Here is a 24813-nt window from a genome sequence, read left to right as displayed (position 1 = left end):
TGTTGTTTATTGTTGCTGTTCTTTTCCACCTTTATAGCTAAATTCTTGCACTACTGCAATAGTTCACACATTGTATATATACTTCTTTTTTTAGCCTTTTTTTCCATCTTTATTTTAAACCTCCCAACTTCTCCTAGCTATTTAAATTTATTTAATTACAATTTCCATTACATAGAAAGAGTTTAGTTAATCAGAGTCAGGTTCCTTGTTTTTGTCCACAAACTTGTCCAATAAACACTATTCTGATTCTGACTAATTGGATTGAGAGGGACATACAATGGGGAAAGGCAGTTTGGAAAAATGGAAATATTTCCCATGTCTCTCCTACAGTGGGTACTGAAAGTATTCAGACCCCTTTAAATTTTTCACTCTTTGTGTCATTGCAGCCATTTGCCAAAATCAAAAAAGTTCATTTTATTTCTCATTAATGTCCACTCAGCACCCCATCTTGACAGAAAAAAAACTGAAATGTAGAAATTTTTGCAAATTTATTAAAAAAGAAAAACTGAAATATCAAATGGTCATAAGTATTCAGACCCTGTGCTCAGTATTGAGTAGAAGCACCCTTTTGAGCTAGTACAGCCATGAGTCTTCTTGGGAATGATGCAACAAGTTTTTCACACCTGGATTTGGGGATCCTCTGCCATTCTTCCTTGCAGATCCTCTCCAGTTCTGTCAGGTTGGATGGTGAACGTTGGTGGACAGCCATTTTCAGGTCTCTCCAGAGATGCTCAACTGGGTTTAGGTCAGGGCTCTGGCTGGGCCAGTCAAGAACGGTTACAGAGTTGTTCCGAAGCCGCTACTTTGTTATTTTAGCTGTGTGCTTAGGGTCATTGTCCTGTTGAAAGGTGAACCTTCGGCCCAGTCTGAGGTCCTGAGCACTCTGGAAAAGGTTTTCTTCCAGGATATCTCTGTACTTGGCCGCATTCATCTTTCCTTCAATTGCAACCAGTCGTCCTGTCCCTGCAGCTGAAAAACACCCCCACAACATGATGCTCCCACCACCATGTTTCACTGTAGGGATTGTATTGGGCAGGTGATGAGCAGTGCCTGGTTTTCTCCACACATACCGCTTAGAATTAATGCCAAAAAGTTCAATCTTGGTCTCATCAGACTAGAGAATCTTATTTCTCATAGTCTGGGAGTCCTTCATGTGTTTTTTGGCAAACTCTATGCAGGCTTTCATGTGTCTTGCACTGTGGAGAGGCTTCCGTCGGGCCACTCTGCCATAAAGCCCCGACTGGTGGAGGTTGACTTTGTGGAACTTTCTCCCATCTCCCTACTGCATCTCTGGAGCTCAGCCACAGTGATCTTTGGGTTCTTCTTTACCTCTTTCACCAAGGCTCTTCTCCCACGATTGCTCAGTTTGGCTGGACGGCCAGGTCTAGGAAGAGTTCTGGTCGTCCCAAACTTCTTCCATTTGAGGATTATGGAGGCCACTGTGCTCTTAGGAACCTTGAGTGATGCAGAAATTCTTTTGTAACCTTGGCCAGATCTGCGCCTTGCCACAATTCTGTCTCTGAGCTCCTTGGGCGGTTTCTTCGACCTCATGATTCTCATTTGCTCTGACATGCACTGTGAGCTGTAAGGTCTTATATAGACAGGTGTGTGCCTTTTCTAATCAAGTCCGATCAGTTTAATTAAACACAGCTGGACTCCAATGAAGGAGCAGAACCATCTCAAGGAGGATCAGAAGAAATGGACAGCATGTGAGTTAAATATGAGTGTCACTGCAAAGGGTCTGAATACTTATGACCATGTGATATTTCAGTTTTTCTTTTTTAATAAATTTGCAAAAATTTCTACATTTCTGTTTTTTTCTGTCAAGATGGGGTGCTGAGTGTACATTAATGAGAAATAAAATGAACTTTTGATTTTGGCAAATGGCTGCAATGACACAAAGAGTGAAAAATTTAAAGGGGTCTGAATACTTTCCGTACCCACTGTAGCTAGTTCTCTATAGCTTTATGTTTCAGTACCCTGATTGCTTTCACTTGTGTCTGGATCTTTATTCCTGGGTTTCTCCTCCCCTTGCTCCCTCTCTTTCAATAGGTGTGTGTGTGTTTGTCTTCCCTAGGGTAAAAAGGTGATGACACCTGATGCTTATTAGTCATCAAATGGATGAGGTATTTACACCAGCTCTCCACTTCACCTGGTTGCTGGATTGATTGGATTGGTTGGGCCGTGTTTGTTTCCTGGTTTCCAGACTAATGTGTTTGTCTTTGGTTCCTGTGTTCCCTGGATCCTGTTCTCTGCGAGTTGCCACACTCACCTGAGTTTCCTGTCTTCACCTGGCTCTGGTATTTTGTGGTTCCTGGCTTCTGTTCCTGCATTCCTGGATTCCCTGCCATATAATTTTGAGTTTTGCCTTTGGTTTGGTGTAAATAAAGTTGTTTTGTCTGCAAGCTTGGGTCTAGATATACAATTATTTACCCAAATGTGCAAGCTTGGGTCTAGATATACAATTATTTACCCAACTGTGACAAAATCTTGACAGTTCTTCATTAAAAGAATGAAGAATGTGACTTCTTTAAAGCCTGTTGTTCATCTGTGTGCTAGTGCTTAAGATGCATTGTACAATTGGTAAGGGCTGATATAGCACTAGTGAGGGTTGGTGTGAACCAGTCAAGCTGTGAATGATCTCCTTTCCAGAAGATGGTTAAGACTACATCCAGTGTATTTGGGATTTCAGGAAGATTGACCAGCTTGGAGACAGCATTTGTTTGTTTTAAAATGAGTTGAAATTGTTTTGAAATTATCAGGAACTCCATGCCTGCACAGGAGACGTAGGTACTGTATAGATAATGTATAACCTGTGGCCAGTAGAAATGTACATATTACCCTACCACAAGGGGTACATTGCATAATGGAGTAAAGACCTAAGTGCTTCACTCAGAAAACTAAGGTTGTAAAGTAATCAAAGAATATCTGTCTCATTATTTGACTGGTCTCACAAACATATAGTAGTAGCAATTAAGTGTTCCTGCCGCAGTAAGTTGCCACTTTCACCACGAGTATTCATCATTTGCACCAGAGCACAATATGTGTGACATTCTAATATCTACAGATGGCGCTCAGCTTACACTACCATGTACAGCAGCCTGCATATGCACAGACCATACTGTAGTCCATACTATAATGAATGTGTACTTAGAGACTGAAGTAAAGAAAATGCTCCCTGGCCAGTATTTGCTGTAAACTGTGATTATTTTGACTAGATCTTTATTACCTTAATGTTTTGAAAATTTTCACTTGACTTTATGAGGACCAAACCTGCAAACATAGGTACATCTTGTACATATTTGATTGTTTGATATATTCTGATATAACATAATTTTTGAATGAATGACATCCCATTTAGTGATACCCTGGAGTGATAGGGAAAGTTTGGTGGACCTGAACAGAGTTTAACTTGTCTGTCTTACTACAGGTGGAATATGAATATTTGTCTAACTTTACTGTAGTGCTGCACAGTTGTTGAGAATCATTGAAAGTGCAGGGGAGTGTGAAACCCAACATAAGATTAAAAGCAGATGGAAACACTATAAGTTATACAATAGAATGAGGTCTTTAAACTTCACCCTGGTTTGAAAATGAAGACAGCAAGAAAAATAAGGATTTTTGTGATTGTTAATGCAAATCTATAATCTATAATTCTGATGGGGAAAAGATGGGTTGACCTGTGATCTGCAGACCTGAACTATAAACACCCTAGTTAACAATGGAAAATATATGGGCAGTGACTCCCAGCTCCCTCCCAGCTGTGCAGGGCTCACAATATTATGATTATTTTATTAATTTATTATCTTACAACAGATAATTGGCAAGAGTTTAAGCTTGTATCATCATTAACACAGTGTCATTCATTGTTTAATATGCATGGCTAAGGATTTACTTTGTCTGTGAAAAAAGTCACAAAGAGTTGATTGTTTTTCTCCTACAGGACTTTTCCTGCATGTGTACCTACCTCTGTTACCATGGAAATAGTTTATGCATCACACACCAGTAATCTGGTGTGTGACACCAGATTACTCCCCCTCCTTCAACAATGCAAGCAAATTTCTGCTTTCAAGCCTAATGACACAACTAAAAGAGTAACTACTTCTTATTGACTAGTTGTGTAATTGTTACATTCTATCATGTATTCTTATCTACTGTATTTATTTTTTAGCGTATTAAGTCACTTGAACCTCCACTTTCTGTAGAGTGTCACAATTTTAGCAACCCCCCACCTCATCCCACGCCGTTTTCCACACACCACACACACACTGGCTGTAAAACTGAAATGTTCAGCTTACGGAATGTAAATGACCAATATAGTTTCGTCTTGCCTCAAATGTGAATGTGCAGTGTAACAAAATTTCTCTGCACAATTTGGATACAATATTTATATTAATTTTTCCCAGTATTTATACACTGACAAAAGCATATTTTTTTATTTTATTTGTATTGTGTATATTCTGATTGCCTTGGTTGTTACTTTTTCCTTTTACCTGTTATGTGTCAGCGTCTTCTCTGTAACAAAGTGTAATGTGGACGCAGATATTTAACAATAATAAATGAAGTTACACAATTATGTGTGATATGTGTGTGATATATGTGTGATATGCAGACTGCTGCCATTTGTCACTCTGTGACCTTTTCTGTTCTGTTGTCTCTGTAAAACAATTAATGTAGTATGTTAGATGTAATGAAAGTATATGCACCACTCCATGATAGTGCCACATTCTTACACATTACCATCACATAAACACTGCCAAAGAGATGGTCATTAAAAACTTCAGGATTTAGATTCATTGATTCTGGCCGGTCTTGTCTTAGTTTTGGAAATATTTATAATATAATTAATGATGTTACACCATTAGGTGTGTGCATGATGCGCTGCTGCCATGTGTCTACGTGACTGTTCTGTTGCTGAAATTGAACCTAAACTGCTTTTTTTACAGCTCTACACTTGGTACCCTCCCCATCCACTGGGAGCGTTGATTTCAACCAGACAGGCCCGTGGTACACTGTTAAAGCTCCAGTCTCCCCTGTCTGTGGTCAGCTCTATTGTGTTTTAATGAAGCCCAGTTGACAATATTTTTGCTGATAAAATGAAAGACAACATATGGTTTTGACAGCAGCTGTGTGATGTATCAGATTTCACTCTAGCAAACTGTACATGGTGTTTTACTGTTTTAGTAACTTATGGTGCTGTGCTCCATGTTTAATAGATCTTTGATTAGACACATGAAACCCAGTGTAACAGATCATAGTTATTAATCTCACCAACTATTTAACAAAAATTTGGTAAACATAATCCACATTAAGAATATCTGATATAATATGAATACATGAAATGCAAGCTATCCTCTTTATCTGGTCTTTTTAGAATACTTGAATTCAACAGAAGTCATCTCACTAAATAAACAAATGTAAAACCATTGGATGTAGTTCCTGGTATATTAAATACAAGGGGATATACAGTGAATAGTAAGAAAAAATGTTGTCATGACCCATGATTATAATGGACAAAAATATTAACACCCAGGCAATACAGAATTGCTTATACAGAATTTTATAGTACTTTCACCAACAATAGATGTACTTTTGCAGCCAGTTTTGGACCTTGTCTCATTTGCGTATCTGTTTTTCAGTTGGGACAAAGTGTCATTTGCTGGGTAACAGCTGTCTGATGCCGTAACAGATTGGTGCCTGTGCTAATCTAAGCTGTAAGCAGGAGGAACCACTGCCAGCTTAATCTGCTCATCACTGCTGGAATGAGGCCTGCAATGCAACTAGCCAGAGCTGGGCTAAGCTAACTGCACACAAACTGAATTACTCAGGGCAAGCCTAGCTACAGTCCAGTCCCCTCAAATTATACTGACATATCCAGATGGTATTTGGGTGACACTAACCTATCCATCAGTGAGAACTGGTTACAGCTTTAGCTACAAAAACAAAACTCTGGTGATTACTGTTATATTCCCCTGAGCTCACACGCAAGGATAGCATATCACTTTAGTGATCAGGGTTGAAGCAAATGTAAATTTTCTGATGACATTTCAAAAGCTGAGCCACATCTTGTACCAATAAAATCTTACTTATGGCCATATTTAAAAGTGGCAGCATTTGAATTTGGTTTGATCAAAATCAATGGATTATTGCAGTTTCCTTTGATGTGGCAAGCTCAATACAATCTTCTAATTGAATCTCCGCAGTTCTGACATCAAACTCTGGCCACACAGTCATAATGCTGATCTTTGGTGGTTATCATGCCATGTTATTTTAAGACCTGTAGGGGATGATATTCAGTCACTTCCTTTATACTAAGAGTTTAGGAGCCTCTAAATTGAATAATATTTAGCATAGTTTAAAGATGCATCACTGCTTCACAGCCTTTACTGAACTTCTCTCAGGGATTGGAACCATGGAGTACTTCCACAGCTGGGGGACTGTGCATGTATCCATGGATTTTTGGAACAAGAGGTGAAAGACATCTCCCAACTCTTCTGCACAAGGCCGCAGTATGCGGCCGCTGATATTGTCTGAGCTGTGTGCTGTGATCTCCCTGATCTTCTTAAAGGTTCTCATTACCTCTTTATTGAAGGAAAGGTTTCCTTCCACAGGCATTAAGGAGAAGATTGTGTTCAGAAAAGCAGAGGAGTTATCTTTCTCAAATCTGGAAAAGAAGGCATTGAGGTCATAGGGAAGGATGCCACTTAGATGGTTCGGTGAGTAGGGGGAATGGTGTTCACAGCAGCCGTATTCTTAATCCCCTGCCAGGCTGAGCAGAGGCTCACCTGTGTGAATTTTTCCTACACCTTGTTTTTATAATCCACCTTTATAATCCACCTTGGCTTTCCTGATGGCTGAGCCATGAAGCGACTGGTGTTTTAAAGTGTATTCTCTGAGATACAGTAAGCCTGGGCAGAGATCTGAGAACAGGAGTAATGTGGTTGTACTTCCTGATTCTAGTCAGGACCTGAGCAGCAGCATTCTGAATGTACTGCAGCTGCCTTCAGTCTTGTTTTTGTTTATTTGGAGAAAGTTGTTTTGCATCCACACAGTGATCTGTTCAATGCAATGAACTGACTGGTCCATATTCACCTGCTGTGAGTGAAATTTCAATCTGAGTGTCATCTGCATAGTTATGGTAGGACACATTATTGCTATGTATTAACTGGCCTAAAGGAAACATGTAAAGACTGAACAAAAGGCGTCCCATGATGGCCTCCTGCAGGACCCGACATGTCAAGGCCATTTTATCTGAGACACAGTTGCCAATTTCGACAAAGTACTTCCTGTCTTCAAGATAGGAATTCAGTCATTTAAGAGCAGTACCAGAGATGCCTATCCAGTCCTCTAACCTTTGTAACATGATCACATGGTCCACTGTGTCAAAAGCAGCACTGAGATCCTACAGTACTAAGACAGAGACTCTGCCAGCGTCAGTGTTCAGATGAATATCATTTGTCACCTTGATGAGTGCTGTGATGGGGCCTAAAACCTGACTGAAAACCATCAAAGCAGTTGTTTAGCAGGAGAAAGTCAGTAAGTTTATTTTACCTAAAAATGGCAGGTTTGATATGGGCTGAGAGTTGTTCAGTACTGTGGCATCAAGATTGCTCTTCTTTAGGAGAAGCTTGATGACAGCAGTTTTAACCCTCAGGGGTCTCAGACGAATGTGCTGGCGTGTTTTGTGGCATCTTCTCCTGATAATGCCGAAACAAACTTAAATTACTCCTCTAGTTTTGTTCGTACAGATAAGAGCAATATATCATTTGAATCTGTAAAGGGTCTAGTTTTATTTGTATACACTCATAATAACAACAAAGCGCTGTGCTTTTGTAACATAAAGAAAGCAGACAGGGTGTGCTCTCTGTCTTCTCTCTTCACAGACACGTAAATGAAACAACCAGAATCTCAGCGAATACTTGCCTCATAAAAATGAGAAACATATGGCTAGAAAACTTGAAATGTCTTCTTTTAAATAAAACAAATCAAGTCAAAAACAAATAATCACTTTTTATTTAATCCGTATGAAAGTAAGGAGCAGTATAGTTTCTCCTCTCACCTCAGTATAGCTAATGTAATCCCGCCTCGCACTGAGCGCACTGTTCATATGGAAATAATCTGAGGTGAGCCAGGTAATTCTGTACACAGCCCCAAGAAATGGCATAAAACGTTAAGCTTCATCATAGAATTTACTCACTTTTTCTGTGCATTTGGATGATGGCACGCTACACGGGTGAAGAAGAGCTTTGTATGTTCCAGACAGCGATAAAGAATTTACTTTGTCCTTAGAGGAAAAACACGACTCAGATGACGGACATTTGCATTGTATTGCATTGCATTGCACTAATTCTCTCTCAGCCACATTCCTGACTGAAAGGCTCATTATGTGGGTTTTTGTCTTCTCAGATAAATCACATGACTATTCATGATCAGACACACCTTTCTGCATATGCCCTTTCTAAACAAAAAGTGTCTTAGAAAATTTAAACTGGTATATTTTTTTCTGTGAATGAGTGAACAAGATGATTTTCACATAATTTTGAAGCAAACACTCTAGGCTACAAGATGCATTTCTCCAAAGTCTTGTGAACCAATGTTCTGTATGTGTTTTATGGCCTTATTTCAGTAACTTAAAAATGTTTGTTTTTTACTAACCATGCATAAATGTTGTTTTCTCAAAAACACAATCATGTATAAACTTGCTGCTCACATATTATTGTAGCCCAGTTTGTGCTGATCACAGTGTTATCATACTTTAGCCATTAAGGCGCTTGGAAATGTTCCAGACTGTAATGAGTCATTAACTACATGAGTGAGATGTGGTAACAAACTGCTTAGTACTGATTTCAGAAATCTAGTGGGTAAGACATCGAGGCAGCAGGTGGATTAACTCAGACTGGAGATGGTCTCTTCAGCTGTTTCGTCATTTACAGGTGTAAAGTGTGTCAGTTCTAACAAGTGTCTCCTGGATGGTTGTAGAATTGTTATCTGCCTTGTACAGTTAATTGCATGTTTAATACCCTGAACCTTGTCCATAAAAAATAATGCAAACTCATTGCATTTAGATGGTGACATTAATTCTGATGACAATGGAGACGGAGGGTTTTTTAATCTATTCACTATAGCAAACAGGACACGTGAGTTATTACTGCTGTTTTTGATGATTTCAGAAAAATACATTTCTCCTTTTCTACAAAAAAGCTTCACTGAACGCACATTTGCTTATAAATGTCATAATGAACTGAACTTTGATTTACGCCATTTTTGTCTAGCGTCTTCTCAAGGCGGTTGGTGCAGGTGATGTATTCGTGAAATTTTTTAAGTGCCTTGTCAGGTGTGTAGTCGTTAAAGTCTCTCATGATGAATTTAGGGGCATCAGATGATATCAGTTCATGTTTGTTTAGTTAGTTCCTAATGTGTTCTGTGGCACTGTATGCATTGGCTTTGGGGTTAATGTAGACCAGTATAAAGAATAGCTGAAGGAACTCGAGGAAGATAGTGGGGCACCTGTAGCATGGAGCATGGACTGAAAGCATGGACAGCAAGAAGCTCGATGTCAGGGATACATACCTCCTCTGACCATGACTGCGGCGCACCAGCGTGTGCTCACGTAGAGGCATACACCACTGCCATGTTTATTGGATAGCTCTGGGTCTGGGTCTATCAATTCTCAGAGGAAGGAAGAAGCAGTCTATGTGCAGTGAGTCATTTGTGTCAGATTTCAGAAAAAACAAGAATGGAGTGACTCTTGCAGTGATGCATGCAGAGCTTTCATGCACTGACTAACCAGCAGTTAGCTGACCAAAATTTCATGGACGCATCCGAATACAAGATGGGTCAAAAAGTCTGGCTAAGTGCTAAAGATTTCCCAATTCAGTTGGAGTGTAACAAATTGGAAGCCAGGTATGTTGGTTTCTTTTGAGATTGAGCAAATTATTAATCCCTGTGGTGTAAAGCTACCCGTTCATCCTTCTTTTCATGTTTCATTACTCAAGCCAGTATCTTCCACCATGCTCAGTTCCCAGTCTGAGGCTCCACCTCCTCCTCAAATGATCGACAACCACCTGGCATATACTGTGTGGACTATTTTGGATGACCAACATAGGGGTCATTGATTCCAATACCTTGTTGACTGGGAGGGTTATGGACCAGAGGAGCGATCATGGATTTCCCGGGCTCTCATGCTGGACCCTGAGCTGCTGAATGACTTTTGTATATGTCACTCAGATAAACCAGGCAGGTTGCCAGGAGGTGACCATTGAGGGGGAGGACTCTGGATTTTGCCTATGTACTTTCCTTTTTCCTCTTTTCCTTCCTGTTTCTCCCTTTTCCCTATCTCCCTTGCAGGTTTGGAGTGAGGGGCGTGGTTAGAGTGGCTGATCAGGCATAGCAGGGATCTGTGCCAGCGGTTTCCTCTCCCAAACTGCTATAAGATTCATTCTGCTTGAGTGAATGCTAGTGTGTCTCTGGCATTGCTCTGTCTCATGCATCACTTCAGTTCTCAGTTCTTCCATGTTAGCTACCTAGCTTCTGTATAGTTTTTGTCTTTAAGCTTATTGTAGATAAATCTTTACTTGTTTATACTATGTCTGCCTCCCTCCAATTTCTGCATACGCGTCCTACCAGCAAATCCTCACAAAAGTACTGGTATTTAACACAATGAGAATGAAAACAGATTGGTCAGTGTGATTAGCTCAGCCGTTTCAGAATGTTGAGACAAGTGATACTGATAGAGTTGAGAGTGTATTTATCTCTACAATGTCTGATCTATTCCTATCATCTGACTTCTGTTTGTGTTATCAAAACAGGGACACAGTCATCTGAACGACAGTTTAGATGAACCTTTTACTACATATCTGTGGATTTGGACATCCTTGCTAATATTCTGATGCCTAGGTTTGGTCAGTGAATCCAGCTTGGTGTTGCAGGAAATTCGTGAACGTCTGCAAGAGTATGTTTTTGTTAGTTTTTTTGATGGCGCTCGTGGCCAACCGCATGGACACTGCATATCACTGTTCTCTGCTCAAGCTAGAGGCCACGCAACACTGTATATTGTTCTTCAAGATAACGTCTGCTATTTTAAACCCACCTGTTAAGAACTGAGTAAAGTTTCTAATTGAAAATCCCGGCCTCGACAATGTCATAGTTATTGGCAAAGTTATTGAGTCTTGTCACAGGTCCAGTGGGGAGAGGAGCGAGTTTTAACATATGCCAGCAGCCACCTTACACCAGCTCAACAGAGGTACTGTGTCACTTGTTGCTTGCTGTTGTTTGTTTAACACACCAGTTCCATCACTACCTACTGGGCAGAAAGTTCTCGGACAAGACAGATCATGGCTGCCTTGCCTGGCTTTTTTGATTCAAATGCCCTGAGGGTCAGCTGGCTCGCTGGCTGGAAGAGTTGAGCCAATACGACTTCCACGTTGAACATTGAGCAGGTAGCCAGCATGCTAATGCAGATGCCATGTCGAGGCAACCAGGAGTAAGTCTACACAGATGTTACTGTTATCATGCTGGGGTAAATTTGTCTGACCTACCATGCAAAGGATGCAAGTACTGCCAGAAATTTCATGAGCAGTGATCAAGGTTTGATGAGGATGTTATGCCACTGACAGTGAGGTGTATTCTGTCTGCTAGCAAGACAGATGATGATGACACTCAGTCTGTGGAAACAGGACAGCCATCTTGGCCCATTCCCGATGTCCAGCTGCAGTAACAAATACATTCTTGTCATAATCAACCAGGTTACCCGATGGGTTTAAGCTTTTCCTGTTCTAGATCAGGATGATGTATCTACTGCAGGGTATCTGCGGTTCTTTGGATGTTGTTGTGGGGTCTCTTGTGACCTCTTGGAAGAGTCGTCACTGCGCTCTTGGGGTAATTTTGGTCGGCCGGCCACTCCTGGGAAGGTTCTCCACTGTTCCATGTTTTCGCCATTTGTAGATAATGGCTCTCACTGTGGTTCACTGCAGTCCCAAGGCTTTAGAAATGGCTTTATAACCTTTTCCAGACTGATAGATCTCAATTACGTTCTTTGTCATTTGTTTTTGAATTTCTTTGGATCTCGGCATGATGTCTAGCTTTTGAGGATCTTTTGGTCTACTTCATTTTGTCAGGCAGGTCCTATTTAAGTGATTTCTTGATTGCGAACAGGTGTGGCAGTAATAAGGCCTGGGTGTGGCTAGAGGAATTGACCTCAGGTGTGATAAACCACAGTTATGTTTTAACAGGGGGGGGCAAACACTTTTTCACACAGGGCCATGTAGTTTGGGATTTTGTTTTCCCTTAATAATAAAAACCTTCATTTAAAAACTGCATGATGTGTTTATTTGTGTTATCTTTGACTAATATTTAAATTTGTTTGATGATATGAAACAAAGTGTGACAAACATGCAAAAAAATAAGAAATCAGGAAGGGGGCCAACACTTTTTCACACCGCCGTATCTAGTCTGGCACTCCAAAACTCAAGGTGAACCGGATGGATGTAGCAGATTACCTCTACAATGTTGAAGAAAGTTTCAGAGAAGCGTATGACATGGCAAGAGAACATCTCCGCACTGCACAAGAACATCAGAGAAGGGTGCATGATCCTTGAGCAAGGGAACACTTCTACAGTATTGGAGATTTAGTGTATGTCAAAGATGACACCAAAAGGAAGGGACTGTGCCACAAGCTCCAGGTGTTATGGAAGGGCCCTCTGATTGTTTCAGCACTCCGTGGTCCCATACTCTACGAGGTTCAAGGGCCGAAGCTCAGCAGAGTAATGCATCATGATAGGATGAAGCCCTATAACAGCAAAGTAGTAGTGTGAGGTAGTTTAAGCTGTTTTCCCTGATGGATGGGTTTGGTCAGTGAATCCAGTGTGTTGCAGGAAGTTTGTCCTGCAGTCCTCAAGAGTTGTATGTTTTTGTTAGTTGTTTTGATGGTGCTCACAGCTCACCGCTTGGACACTTCATATTGCTATTCTGTGCTAGAGCTAGAGGGAAAGCAACACTTTATATTGGTCTTCAAGATACCAGCTGCTATTGTAAAGCCACCTGCTAAGAACTGGGTAAAGTTTCTAATTGAAGATCCCGGTTTTGTTGTGTGTATTTACACCCATGCACCTCCACCTGAAGCTGCAGCTCATCGTTAGAGGTAACACAAAGGACAATAATATGCAAAAATTAAATAAATTAATAAAAAATATGGAAAATGGAGATCAGTTTTTATCAGGACTGAACACTAGAGATTGCCTGAATGTAACACATAACTGTAACTCATAACTCACTGTAACACATAACTCATTCACTAGTTACCTGCTTCCATTCAATGCCATATTATCTTTTTTGTCGCTTGTCCCAATATACCTTTGCTATATTGTATTCACCAAATGTAATCAGCGAAACCAGTGAGAGCAGCAACATTGATAAAATAAATCGCAGAGAAAAAAAAGGAGCAGTCAACTAAATAAACCCACAGATTAAGTTTTTTGGAAGAAAAAGAAATGGTAAACATTTAAAACATTGCTTTAAAACCTGATCCTGATCATCTAAATGCTTCTTTTTCTGTGACAACTTTGAGGAGTACAGTTTTAAAAGTATCTGGTACAACTAATGCCAGGAGTTATGCAAATATATGCCAGGGGCACGAGCTATATATATATTTATATATATATTTACATAGGTGGCTTTACATAGATGTTGAAAGATGCTGAAAGACTAGATGAAGCCTTTGTGATGATGTTGGTGGAGGAATGGCATGGAGAGGTGTGGGGGGTAAGCGCGTGTTGAAATGCTTCCACCTACTGATGTACCACAAGCAAATTTGTTACACAAAGGGCCTTTAAATGATTACATTTTAATGATTAAATCTAAGGATTTAAACATATCTGTGGGGTGCAATCCTCTGGAAAGAATGGGTATGATGTATCTACTGCAGGGTATCTGCTGGGACTCTGTGCCTGTACCCAGGTTATTTTTAGTTCTGTTTTCATTGTAACATCATGCTATGTGTTCTGCCTTTCTCCAAAGTAACACTCTAACAGCAGAAGACATCTCTTAATGACAGTTTCATCTTCTACCCAACAAAGTACAGCTTCAGAGGAATCTGAGTCAAAAGAAGATTTATTTCTTTTGCTACCTTATTTTATTGAAGAGATGCATTTTCAAAGTCTTATGAAAGGTTGGATTTTGACCAGACCATACAAGTTGCATTTGATTACTCAAAAAAGGCACAAGAAATACAAAATACACACTTCTAACAGTATGAAAATAGACTTAGCCTTGAGCTACTTTCTGACATATTTCAATAATAAAAGTCTTTAGATTTATCCTTAACTGTATAACTGACCTTTAGACTGCACATAGAAGAATACCAGTCAGATATTAAAAACCCTTATATCTTTAGGAATAAGGTCTTAATGCTTGAACAACTGCCACAAAAAGAAATTCATCTTAAATACCCAGTTTGGGAGATTAGTGATACTGTGAACCACTTTTTCTTGCCATCCGTGTGAACAACATGGTTGTTCACTACAGTGTGGTGATTGAGCAGGATGCCTTATGTTTTTAGATGATTACAGAAGATAGATGGACACTTGGATAAATGGTATAACATGAAAGAGTCCTACATATGAGAGGTTGACCAAAGACCAATCACAAGACATAGGGGTAGACAAAGTGCTGGCATGCTGGCAGTGACAGGTAACACCTACACTCCGGTCAACCACCCCAGTCTCCATGGAGCTGTATAGAACTTTAGCATGACAGCATGACAAAAAGCCCAAACAAACAGCCATAAAGAATTATCTTGAGAGAGAAGAACAATGAGTCTTACAACAGATGGTCCAGTCCCAACTGAGCCCTGATCTCAACATCACAGACTCAGTCTGGGATTACATGAAGAGAAAGAAAAAGACATCTTAGTTCTCCTTGTTTGCAAGTGTAGCTACTTTAGGAGAATTGGTGTTGTGGGTTTGATTTTTTAAATTTATTTTTGTTATAGTTATGTGGTATTTTATAATTTGGCTTGTTTGCCTTGGAGAATTATATGTTGCCAAATTATATGCCAAGTATATGCCAAATTGTTTTGTCTGTTGTCCATTGATTTAAAATTATGTTGTTTTAGTGTCCTGTGAATGTGCTTATGTATGTCTAAAGTGGTTATAATGGAGACACCTGTACCTGACATTTTCTATTACTTAGCAAACAAAAAATACATTTGGAAGATACAATCATCCGTCCATCATGGAAAATCCAAGGTTGCAATTCCAGCTGACACTGGGCAAGCGGCAGGGTAGACCCTGGACAGATCACTAGTCTATCATAGCTCTGACACATAGAGACACTGTGGGCAATGTAGAGTCGGCAGTCAACCTAACCTGCATGTGTTTGGACAGTGGCAAGACGCCAGAGTAGCTATAGAAAACAGACACGGGGAAAACATACTCCACACAGAAAGGCCCCAGGGTCAAACAAGATTCAAACTGCGAGCTTTCTTGGCTGATACATAAAAGACCAACATATTGACTGGTCATCAAAATATCTGATGCTCTACAAATGTTTGCACTGCCAAAAAAAAAACCTTTGCCATCTGCTGCTTATATCTCATTTTCAGGCTGGAGGTTCAAACATTAATAGCCACTTACAATTTAATTAATTCTGCCTTTCTAACACACATATGCTGATGGATGTTTATGCTAATGAGATGAGGTTAAAAGTTTGGAAAAGGCAAGACCTGACCAGGTCTTGCTTACATGTAAACAGTATTTATCTACACAACATAGAAACATGTTAAAAAATAATGCGTAAAACAACAGGAATGCTTTCGACACGTACCTCCAAATGCTGGTCTCATGGTGAAGTCATGATCATCTACTTTGAGCAGGTGCTCTGTCTTCATTTTGCGAGACTTGGTTACATCTGGAGTCTTCTTTGTCAGTGAGCTAGAGGAGACATTCACTGTCAGAGGACACTTCACAGAAACACTCCACCCAAACTGGAGGATACCAGTTCAAACTGCTGTGAGAACTCAGAGCAAGACCAATATAAGTTGGTCATTTACATACATATTGTACAGAGCCCGTTTCTTTTTTCACTTCCACTTTTAAGAGGATTAGTGATAAAAGTATAAGTATTTCTCATTTCTCATTTTAAACATAAAAAAATCCATAACCATCATATCATGGTAGGGAAAATCCAAATGTATGTTTGAAATGTTGGATAAAATGTGTTCATGGCAAACAGCCCCCCTGACTGCAGCTATACCATTCATAAAACTGTCATTTCGTCATTGCTTGGCTGAATAGATTGTCAGTTGAATAGTGGATATGTAACAGTGCCGTGTTAAATGATCTATGAGGATGGATGCCTTGGTGAGGCCATCTGAAACAATTATTTAAATCTTTCAACTGTATAGTAGGGAGAATGGCTTGGATTTAGATGTTTTGGGATAGTTTTCCTTCAGTCAGAATGAGTCTGTGACTCACTGCTGAATTCTCTGCCTGCAAGTGTGGTTTTAATTTGCATCTAAATTTTTTCATCTCCCATATTGAAGATTTTGTTTTGCATAATAATGGTATGAAACAAATTTGAATCTGACTGAGACTTGTGATGAGTTTGCACATGACTTTTTTATCATGGCTAACACTGTGGCACTTGTTGACTTCTCAGAATTTTGAGACTAGAGTGCATTCAAAAAGTATTCAGACCCCCTTCACTTTTCAATTTTGTTATGTTGCAGCCTGATACTACAATTGTTTAAATTCATTTCAATTCATTTTTTCCTCATTAATCTACACTCAGTACCACATAATGACAAAGTGAAAACAGAATGTTAGGAATTTATTTCATTTCATCCATTTCATTATTAAATTTATCTCTGGTCTGATGAATTGTTTGGCCTCAATTCTAAATGTTATGTCTGGAGGAAACCAGGCACCTCTCATCAGCTGTCCAATACCATCCCAACAGTGAAGCATGGTGGTAGCATCATGCTGTGGGGGTGTTTTTCAGCAGCAGGAACTGGGAGACTGGTTAGGGCTGAGAGAAAGCTGAATGGAGCAAAGTACAGAGATATCCTCAATGAAAACCTGTTCCCCAGCACTCAGGACCTCAGACTGGGACGAGGCTTCACCTTCCAACATGGCAATGACCCTAAGCACACAGCCAAGACAACACAGGAGTGGTTTAGGAACAACTCTGTGAATGTCCTAGAGTGGCCCAACCAGAGCCCTGACTCCAACCCTGTCAAACATCTCTGGAGAGAGCTGAAAATGGCTGTCCACTTATGGTCCCCATCCAATCTGACTGAAACTGAGAGGATTTACAAAGAAGAACGGCAGAAAATCTCCCAATCCAGGTGTTCATAAGCTTGTTGCATCATACCCAAAAAGACTTGAGGATGTAATTGCTGCCATAGTAAAAGCTGCCAAAAGTGCTTCAACTAAGTACTGATTAAAGGGTCTGAATACTTGTCTGAATACAGTCTGAATGCACTGTAATTGTGGGGCTGATGGTTTGTTTCCAAATGAAACAAACAAATAAAATGACAGAATATGTGTTTTTTAAACTGCCCTCCATAATGACAGAGTATGACCACCAGCTGGACAGCACTGTCAATATACTGCATAATGTAAAAGATCTGCAAGCTTTGAGGTTAAAGTTATGATAGGCTTATAGCAATGGACAAGTTATAATGGCTATGGTTAGGGGATAATCATGAAAAAAATACTAGTAGGAAAAGTGAAGTTAAATCCATTACATTCAATCCATCCATTATCCTTGAACAGAATTTATCACATAAATTTTCTGTAGAGTAAATGAATTTGCAAAGAAAAAATACTGTGGCTGGGATCCTAATGTTACCAGGATTGTGTTTTCTAAAATAATGACAAATAATAAAATAATATGCCTGGCAAGTTGAAAAAAGTGATACTAAACAAATCAGTAAAGCGTAATTAATTTGTTTTCACCAACATATCTGATGTTGTAAAACAGTATTTGCTTGTTGTGACTGCAGCATCACTGAACTTTAATGGTTTACCTAAATGCTTTTGTTCTAAAACAGGTGAGAGTCTGGACTGATCTTAATATTAACTTTAACATTAATTATCAGCAGCTTTATTGACATGCTTATCCATCTTGCCTTCTGCCTTCCCACCGCCATGGTTTTGAGGTTCTACAGCAATGTCATGCATCAGTCACTAGAGGTGGTTTTGCAGGCTCATTTAGCCATTTGTACTGCTTTTCTAGGGAGTGTCTCCAACAGTGTCATAGCGTCCTTCAGAGCTCGAAACTCCTACTGATGAGCATGTCAGTGCCTTGCAGGTACCATCAGTGTGTGAATGTATGCAGGTGAATGTTTGCCAGATCACTTTGCACTAAAATAACGGCAGTGCATTTACCTTCATACCACATTTGCCTCATTTTAACAACTTACAGAATGTTTGATTTCCACTACTTCTATGTGATAAATCAGTACCTTTAACCTTGTTTTAAGATGTTGCATGCTATGACATGTCATCACTTTGCAGTGAGGCCATAGAGAGCCCCTTTTCACCATACTTTCTACCCAGCTAGTTAGCAAAGACTCTAATATAAGCTGCTAAGAAAAATGTAAAATGTGTCACATAAGATGCATTTCCAACTGACCATAAGACTTTACACCATTTTGATAAAATATATACTAAAATTACAACAGTCGAATCCAGTAAATTCTCCTTCATGGAGGTGATAATGTTCAGTTTCTGTTTCATATAGCTGTGTATTTACCTGGAACATCATTGTGGAGGCTGGAGCATTATACAAAGTGCTGTTTCTTTTATTCAGCCGAGCCTCATTAATGTGAATAGGCTGGACATTTTTCCTATTTCATCTAAGAAATACGCCAAAGCGTTTCTACACAGAGCAATGATCTGGCATGTGTTTGTGACTTCTTCTTGTTCTTATACCTCTTTTTATTTCCATTAGGTGAAATGTAAATAATTTTCAATAATACCACAAGTGATTCATGAGCTCCACTGCTCTTAAGCAAGTACCTAAAAAACCCCATCGTTGATAAACCCAGTTATACCTAATAAGTTGTCTTATAGCTGTACTATCTAAAGTACCTGCCAGATGTTCTGATAGTGACAGTTCATTCATAGATGTTTTTATGTTATCTAATGGATATGTGATCAGCTATGGCATGTCCACCTTTATCTTGTGTTTATTTGTATCCTACACTTACGTGCCATGCTTTTGGGTCTCCACGGTAGCAGTCCATCTCCGCACCCGGTGGCCGTGCTTACGGCATTCACTGGTAACAATCAAACACAAGAGCAAAATAAGAGGTTTGGTCAAATAAGGCATCCTGGCAACGCAAATCCACAAATGAGTCCGTTGAAAGCCCCTTTTACTCGTCTCATTCCAGCAGGGCTCAGCCGGCTGCGCATGGTTCTCAGCACAGGATGAACGCGTCCTCGGTCATGGCACCAGACCCTCTGCCGAGCGAAGCTGCAAGAGAGAACGTGTGCGTGCGTGCGTGCGTGCGTGTGTCAATCTGCGATCCTAAACACTGTCGGCACCCATCGCCTCACCACACAGAGAGAGCGACAGAGAATGCGAGAATGAGAAGAGAAGAAGAGAGAAAGAGACAGACAGGGAGAGAGGCTGAGCATCTGTAACGTACATGCTCCAAGGGAAAATAAACACACACACACACACACACACACACACACACACATACACACACGGATTATTTTCAGTCTAGCATGACACAACAAGAGACGCAGATTATTCCTCCCTTGTGTAAATAAAAGCCTCATCAGAGAAATCACGTTTCACTCAACTCAGGGAAATGGTGGAGCAGTTTAAATGCAACCCCTATTCCCATTTACTGTAAGTGCAGGACCATAGTACTCATTTGTAGAGCTGTAGTCAGACTCCTACACTGGTCATATTGTTAATTATGTTAATGTTCTGATGAGGTAATATATTTCATTGTGGCTGATTCCTACCTTCTTTTAACAGAATGTCAAAGTGACCTTGAGCAGCCCAGTTTATATGCCATGCCTAAACCACTCTTTGAGTGAATGCAGTGTTGTTTAAAAGCAGCAATCACAATAAAGGCATAAACTGCTAATATTCTGTATTTATCAATTATACTACAAATCAATGCATTATGTCACTCCATCTCTCAGTACTTTCTGACCTCCCTCCCCTGTCTGTGATTCACAATTTCAAGTACTTTGCTTTAGAGAAGACATGCATTTTTAAGAACAGCCCCCAAATATTGACTATAGTTTCAGACATTATTTTAAACAGCTGACCATTGTAGTTTTAAACAAAGTTACTCATACAGGGGAATAGTGCATTTTTTTACAGATTAATCCAAATTTGGAGCAATAGGCATATGCAATACTGTAGGCTTTTTCCACAAAGTGTTATGCTTCACGTAATCCCAGACTCAAATGCAGAATGGAACAGACCGGAAAGTCGGGAAGCAGGTTCAAGGAGTGTTTAATCACAAACACAGGACCAACCGGTCGAGGCAGATGGCCGCCCAAACTGAGCCCGGTTCTGCTGGAGGTTTTTCCTTCCGTTAAAGGGAGTTTTTCCTCTCCACTGTCGCCAAGTGCTTGCTCATAAGGGATTTGTTGGGTTTTTAGTTTTACTTTTTGTAAAGTGCCTTGAGATGATTTGTATTGTGATTTGGCCCTATACAAATAAACTTGAATTGAATTGAATTGAACTGAATATCAATACAGCATATCACTGTAGACTAAACTAAACTAAACATCGGTAGGGTAAACTACTAATAGACTAACACAATCACAGTGTCAACTGATGTCTCTGGTGGCCAAAGGAATCTTCCAACGTCCGCTTTCTAACATGCCGAGATATAAATAGGCCAACAGGTGACCAGCAAGCCTGCAGGGTCGCTCCCAAGTCCCAGGTGTTATCCAGATTAACCTGCTGAGAAAAGAGAACCACACCCACATTCACTCACTATCTTCAATGTACTTTTCGAGAACCCAAAAATGTTCATCTACAGGTGGTTTTTAAAACAGATCCAGCATTTGTGTTAAAATGTCATGAGATGGAGGTATTGCCATCCCAGGTCCTCTTATTTCTCTTTCCCTCTTCCTCGTGTGTGTTGTCTGTCTACCCTGTGTGCGTATGCCAATAATTATTCCAGAGTGGCTACTTACCTGCCTACGCTTATTTCCCAGGTCTTCTGCACTTGTCTCCTTGGCCAAGCGTGTTATTTTGACCCCATGTTCACCTGCCTCGGGTGACGTGTTGCCTCTGTGTATCAGGGTTACACAGAGGCAAATTTTGCCTGGTGGAACCAGTGATTTTTAGTTGTCCAAATAAAGACTTTGTTTTTTCCACATAAGCCATAAATTGCCCAGCCTGTCATCCGGTTCCACCCTCAAAGTAATAGCCAGACTGAGCGGGTCAACCAGGACCTAGAGGCGGCGGTCCGGTGTGACAACCTGTCCTGCCTCCTGGAGTATGCACTTAGCTTGGATCAAGTACGCCCACAATTCGCAGCTCAGCTCGGCCACTGGGTGTACACCATTTGAGGCTTCCCTGGGACATCAACCCCCCTGTTTCAGGCCCAGGAACCAGAAGTGGCAGTCCCGTCGCTGCAACATCATCCTCGCCGGTGTCGCCGAGTCTGGAACATCACGCACTGTGGAGGACCACTGACCAGAACTGGCAGATCACAGACCGCCACTGTATCCCTGCCCCTCAGTACCAACCAGGCCAGGAGGTCTGGTTATCAACCAGAGATGTCCCACTAAAGACAGAGTCCCAAAAGTTCTCACCCAGGTTCATTGGTCCCTTCAAAATCAAGAAGATCATCAATCCGGTGGCGCTCCGGCTCCATCTTCCAGCCACCATGAGAATACACCCAGTATTCCACAACTCCCAAATTAAACCCATGGTCACCACGGTCTCTCCCCAACTTCCTTGTGTGTGTTGTCCGTCTACCCTGTGTGTGCTTAATTAACAGGTGCAGGAGGAGATCGGGCGGTGTGAATGAGCTACGCCTGCACTGAATTACTGACCTTGGCAATATAGACTCCGGTTATTCTCCATGTCATCGCCAGTTTGTCCATTTAATAATTATTCCAGAGTGGCTACTTACCTGCCTATTCTTACTTCCCAGGTCTCATACACTCGTCTCCTCGGCTGAGCAGCTGTCTCAGGCGGCATGTTGCCTCTGTGTATCCCAAGGGTTTCCTTTTGTCCGAAGACGGATTTTGCCTGCTTTGTTTTTTCCACATAATCCTGCATTTGGGTCCTGTGTCAGATTTATAACATAAACAGGTTGTGAATTCATATACATATATACATATATATTATATATATGTATGTATAAAAAAAAAAAAAAAATTTCCCGTCTCACCCCTATGGGTGGTGTGTGTGTGTCTTCCTCAATCTCGGGTCCTCTACCAGAGGCCTGGGAGTTTGAGGGTTCTTCGCAGTATCTTAGCTGTTCCTAGCACTGCGCTCTTCTGGACTGAGATCTCTGATGTTGTTCCTGGGATCTGTGGGAGCCCCGAGGGTGCCGATTACCACGGGGACCACTGTTGCCTTCACCTTCCACATCTTTTCTAGCTCTTCTTTGAGCCCTTGGTATTTCTCCAGCTTCTCATGTTCCTTCTTTCTGATGTTGCTGTCACTTGGGACTGCTACATCTACCACTACGGCTTTCTTCTGCTGTTTGTCCACCACTACTATGTCCGGTTGGTTAGCCATCACCTGTTTGTCGGTCTGTATCTGGAAGTCCCACAGGATCTTAGCTCGGTCATTCTCCCTCACCTTTGGAGGTGTGTCCCATTTTGACCTTGGGACCTCCAGCCCATACTCGGCACAGATGTTCCTGTACACTATGCCGGCCACTTGGTTATGGCGTTCCATGTACGCCCTGCCTGCTAGCATCTTACAACCTGCTGTTATGTGCTGGATTGTCTCAGGGGCATCTTTGCACAGCCTGCACCTGGGGTCCTGCCTGGTGCGGTAGACCCCGGCCTCTATCGATCTTGTGCTCAGGGCCTGTTCTTGTGCTGCTATGATCAGTGCCTCTGTGCTGTCATTCAGTCCAGCTTTTTCCAGCCACCGGTAGGACTTTTCGATATCAGCCACTTCTTGTATCTGTCGGTGGTACATGCCGTGCAGGGGTTTGTCCTGCCATGACGGTTCTCCCTCTTCTTCCTCTGCATCAGGCTTCTGTTGCCTGAGATATTCACTAAGTATTCCATCGCTTGGGGCCATCTTCCTGATGTACTCATGGATCTTGGCTGTTTCATCTTGGATGGTGGCTCTGACGCTCACCAGTCCCCGGCCTCCTTCCTTCCTCTTAGCGTACAGTCTTAGGATGCTGGATTTGGGGTGAAGTCCTCCATGCATTGTGAAGAGCTTCCTTGTCTTGACATCAGTGGCTTCTATGTCCTCTTTTGGCCAGCTTCATATGCCAGCGGGGTACCTGATGACCGGCAGGGCGTAGGTGTTGATGGCTTGGACCTTGTTCTTCCCATTTAGCTGACTTCTTAGGACTTGCCTTACTCTCTGTAGGTATTTGGCTGTGGCTGCTTTCCTTGCGGCTTCTTCTTGGTTCCCATTTGCCTGTGGGATTCCAAGGTACTTGTAGCTGCCCTCAACATCCGCTATGCTGCCTTCTGGGAGTTCAACTCCTTCAGTCCTGACAACCTTCCCTCTCTTCGCTATCATTCGACCACACTTGTCCAGTCCGAATGACATTCCAATGTCGTTGCTGTATATCCTGGTGGTGTGGATCAGTGAGTCAATGTCTCGCTCAGTTCTGGCATACAGCTTGATGTCATCCATGTACAGGAGGTGGCTGATGGTTGCCCCATTTCGCAGTCGGTATCCGAAGCCAGTCTTAGCGATGATCTGGCTGAGGGGGTTCAGGCCTATGCAGAACAGCAGCGGGGACAGAGCATCTCCTTGGTAGATGCCGCACTTGATGGAGACTTGTGCTATCGGCTTGAGGTTGGTTACTAGGGTTGTTTTCCACAGCCCCATTGAGTTCCTTATGAAGGTTCTTAGGGTCCTATTGATGTTGTACAGCTCCAGGCATTCCAGGATCCATGTGTGAGGCATTGAGTCATAGGCTTTCTTGTAGTCAATCCATGCTGTGCACAGGTTGGTCTGCCTGACCTTACAGTCTCGAGCGACCGCTTTATCCACCAGTAGTTGGTGTTTTGCTCCCCTGGTGTCCTTACCCATCCCTTTCTGGGCCCCGCTCATGTATTGAGCTATGTGCCTACTCATCTTAGCCGCTATGATGCCCGACAGGAGCTTCCATGTTGTGCAGAGGCAGGTTATCGGACGGTAGTTGGATGGGACTGCTCCATTTGGGGGTCCTTCAGGATCAGGACTGTCCTGCCTTCAGTTAGCCACTCTGGGTGAGTCACATCCATTAGCAAGCTGGTTCATTTGAGCTGCCAGGCGCTCATGGAGGGCAGTTAGCTTCTTTAGCCAGTAGGTGTGGATCATGTCAGGCCCCGGTGCTGTCCAGTTCTTCATGTTTGAGACCCTTTCTCGGACATCTGCCGTTGCGATGGTTACTGGTTCCTGTTCAGGGAGGTTGCTGTGGTCTGCCCTCAGGTCTGCCAGCCACTGGGCATTGGTGTTATGTGATGCCTCCCTCTCCCATATGTTTTTCCAGTATCGTTCAGTCTTCAGCCTTGGTGGGTCAGCTCTCGTGTTGCTGCCCCCCCCACTGAGAGTACACTTTGGATGGTTCGGTGGAGAACATCCTGTTTATTCTCCGTGCTTCTATTTCTCTGGTGTACCTCTTCAGGCGTGTGGCCA

At 41.6% G+C, this 24813-nt stretch overlaps 1 protein-coding gene across 2 annotated transcripts in view; it reads right to left on the bottom strand.

Annotated features, from left to right (window-relative positions):
- gabrr2a (gamma-aminobutyric acid type A receptor subunit rho2a) overlaps positions 1–19332 on the bottom strand; it is a 98769-nt gene extending 79437 nt beyond the window's left edge. The window contains exons 1-2 of one of the 2 annotated variants that reach the window (XM_026302227.1): positions 19211–19332; positions 15820–15926 (exon numbers count right to left, since the gene is read on the bottom strand). In XM_026302227.1, coding sequence (XP_026158012.1) covers positions 15820–15926; positions 19211–19332 — 229 coding nt within the window. Of the gene's footprint in view, positions 1–15819; positions 15931–19210 lie in introns of both variants that reach the window. The other variant, XM_026302235.1, reaches the window with a different exon arrangement.
- Positions 19333–24813: the final 5481 nt, after the last annotated feature.

This window comes from Mastacembelus armatus, chromosome 22 (assembly GCF_900324485.2).
Source record: "Mastacembelus armatus chromosome 22, fMasArm1.2, whole genome shotgun sequence".
In the NCBI taxonomy this organism is placed as follows: domain Eukaryota; kingdom Metazoa; phylum Chordata; class Actinopteri; order Synbranchiformes; family Mastacembelidae; genus Mastacembelus; species Mastacembelus armatus.
This window is presented reverse-complemented; position numbering and strand designations above follow the sequence as displayed.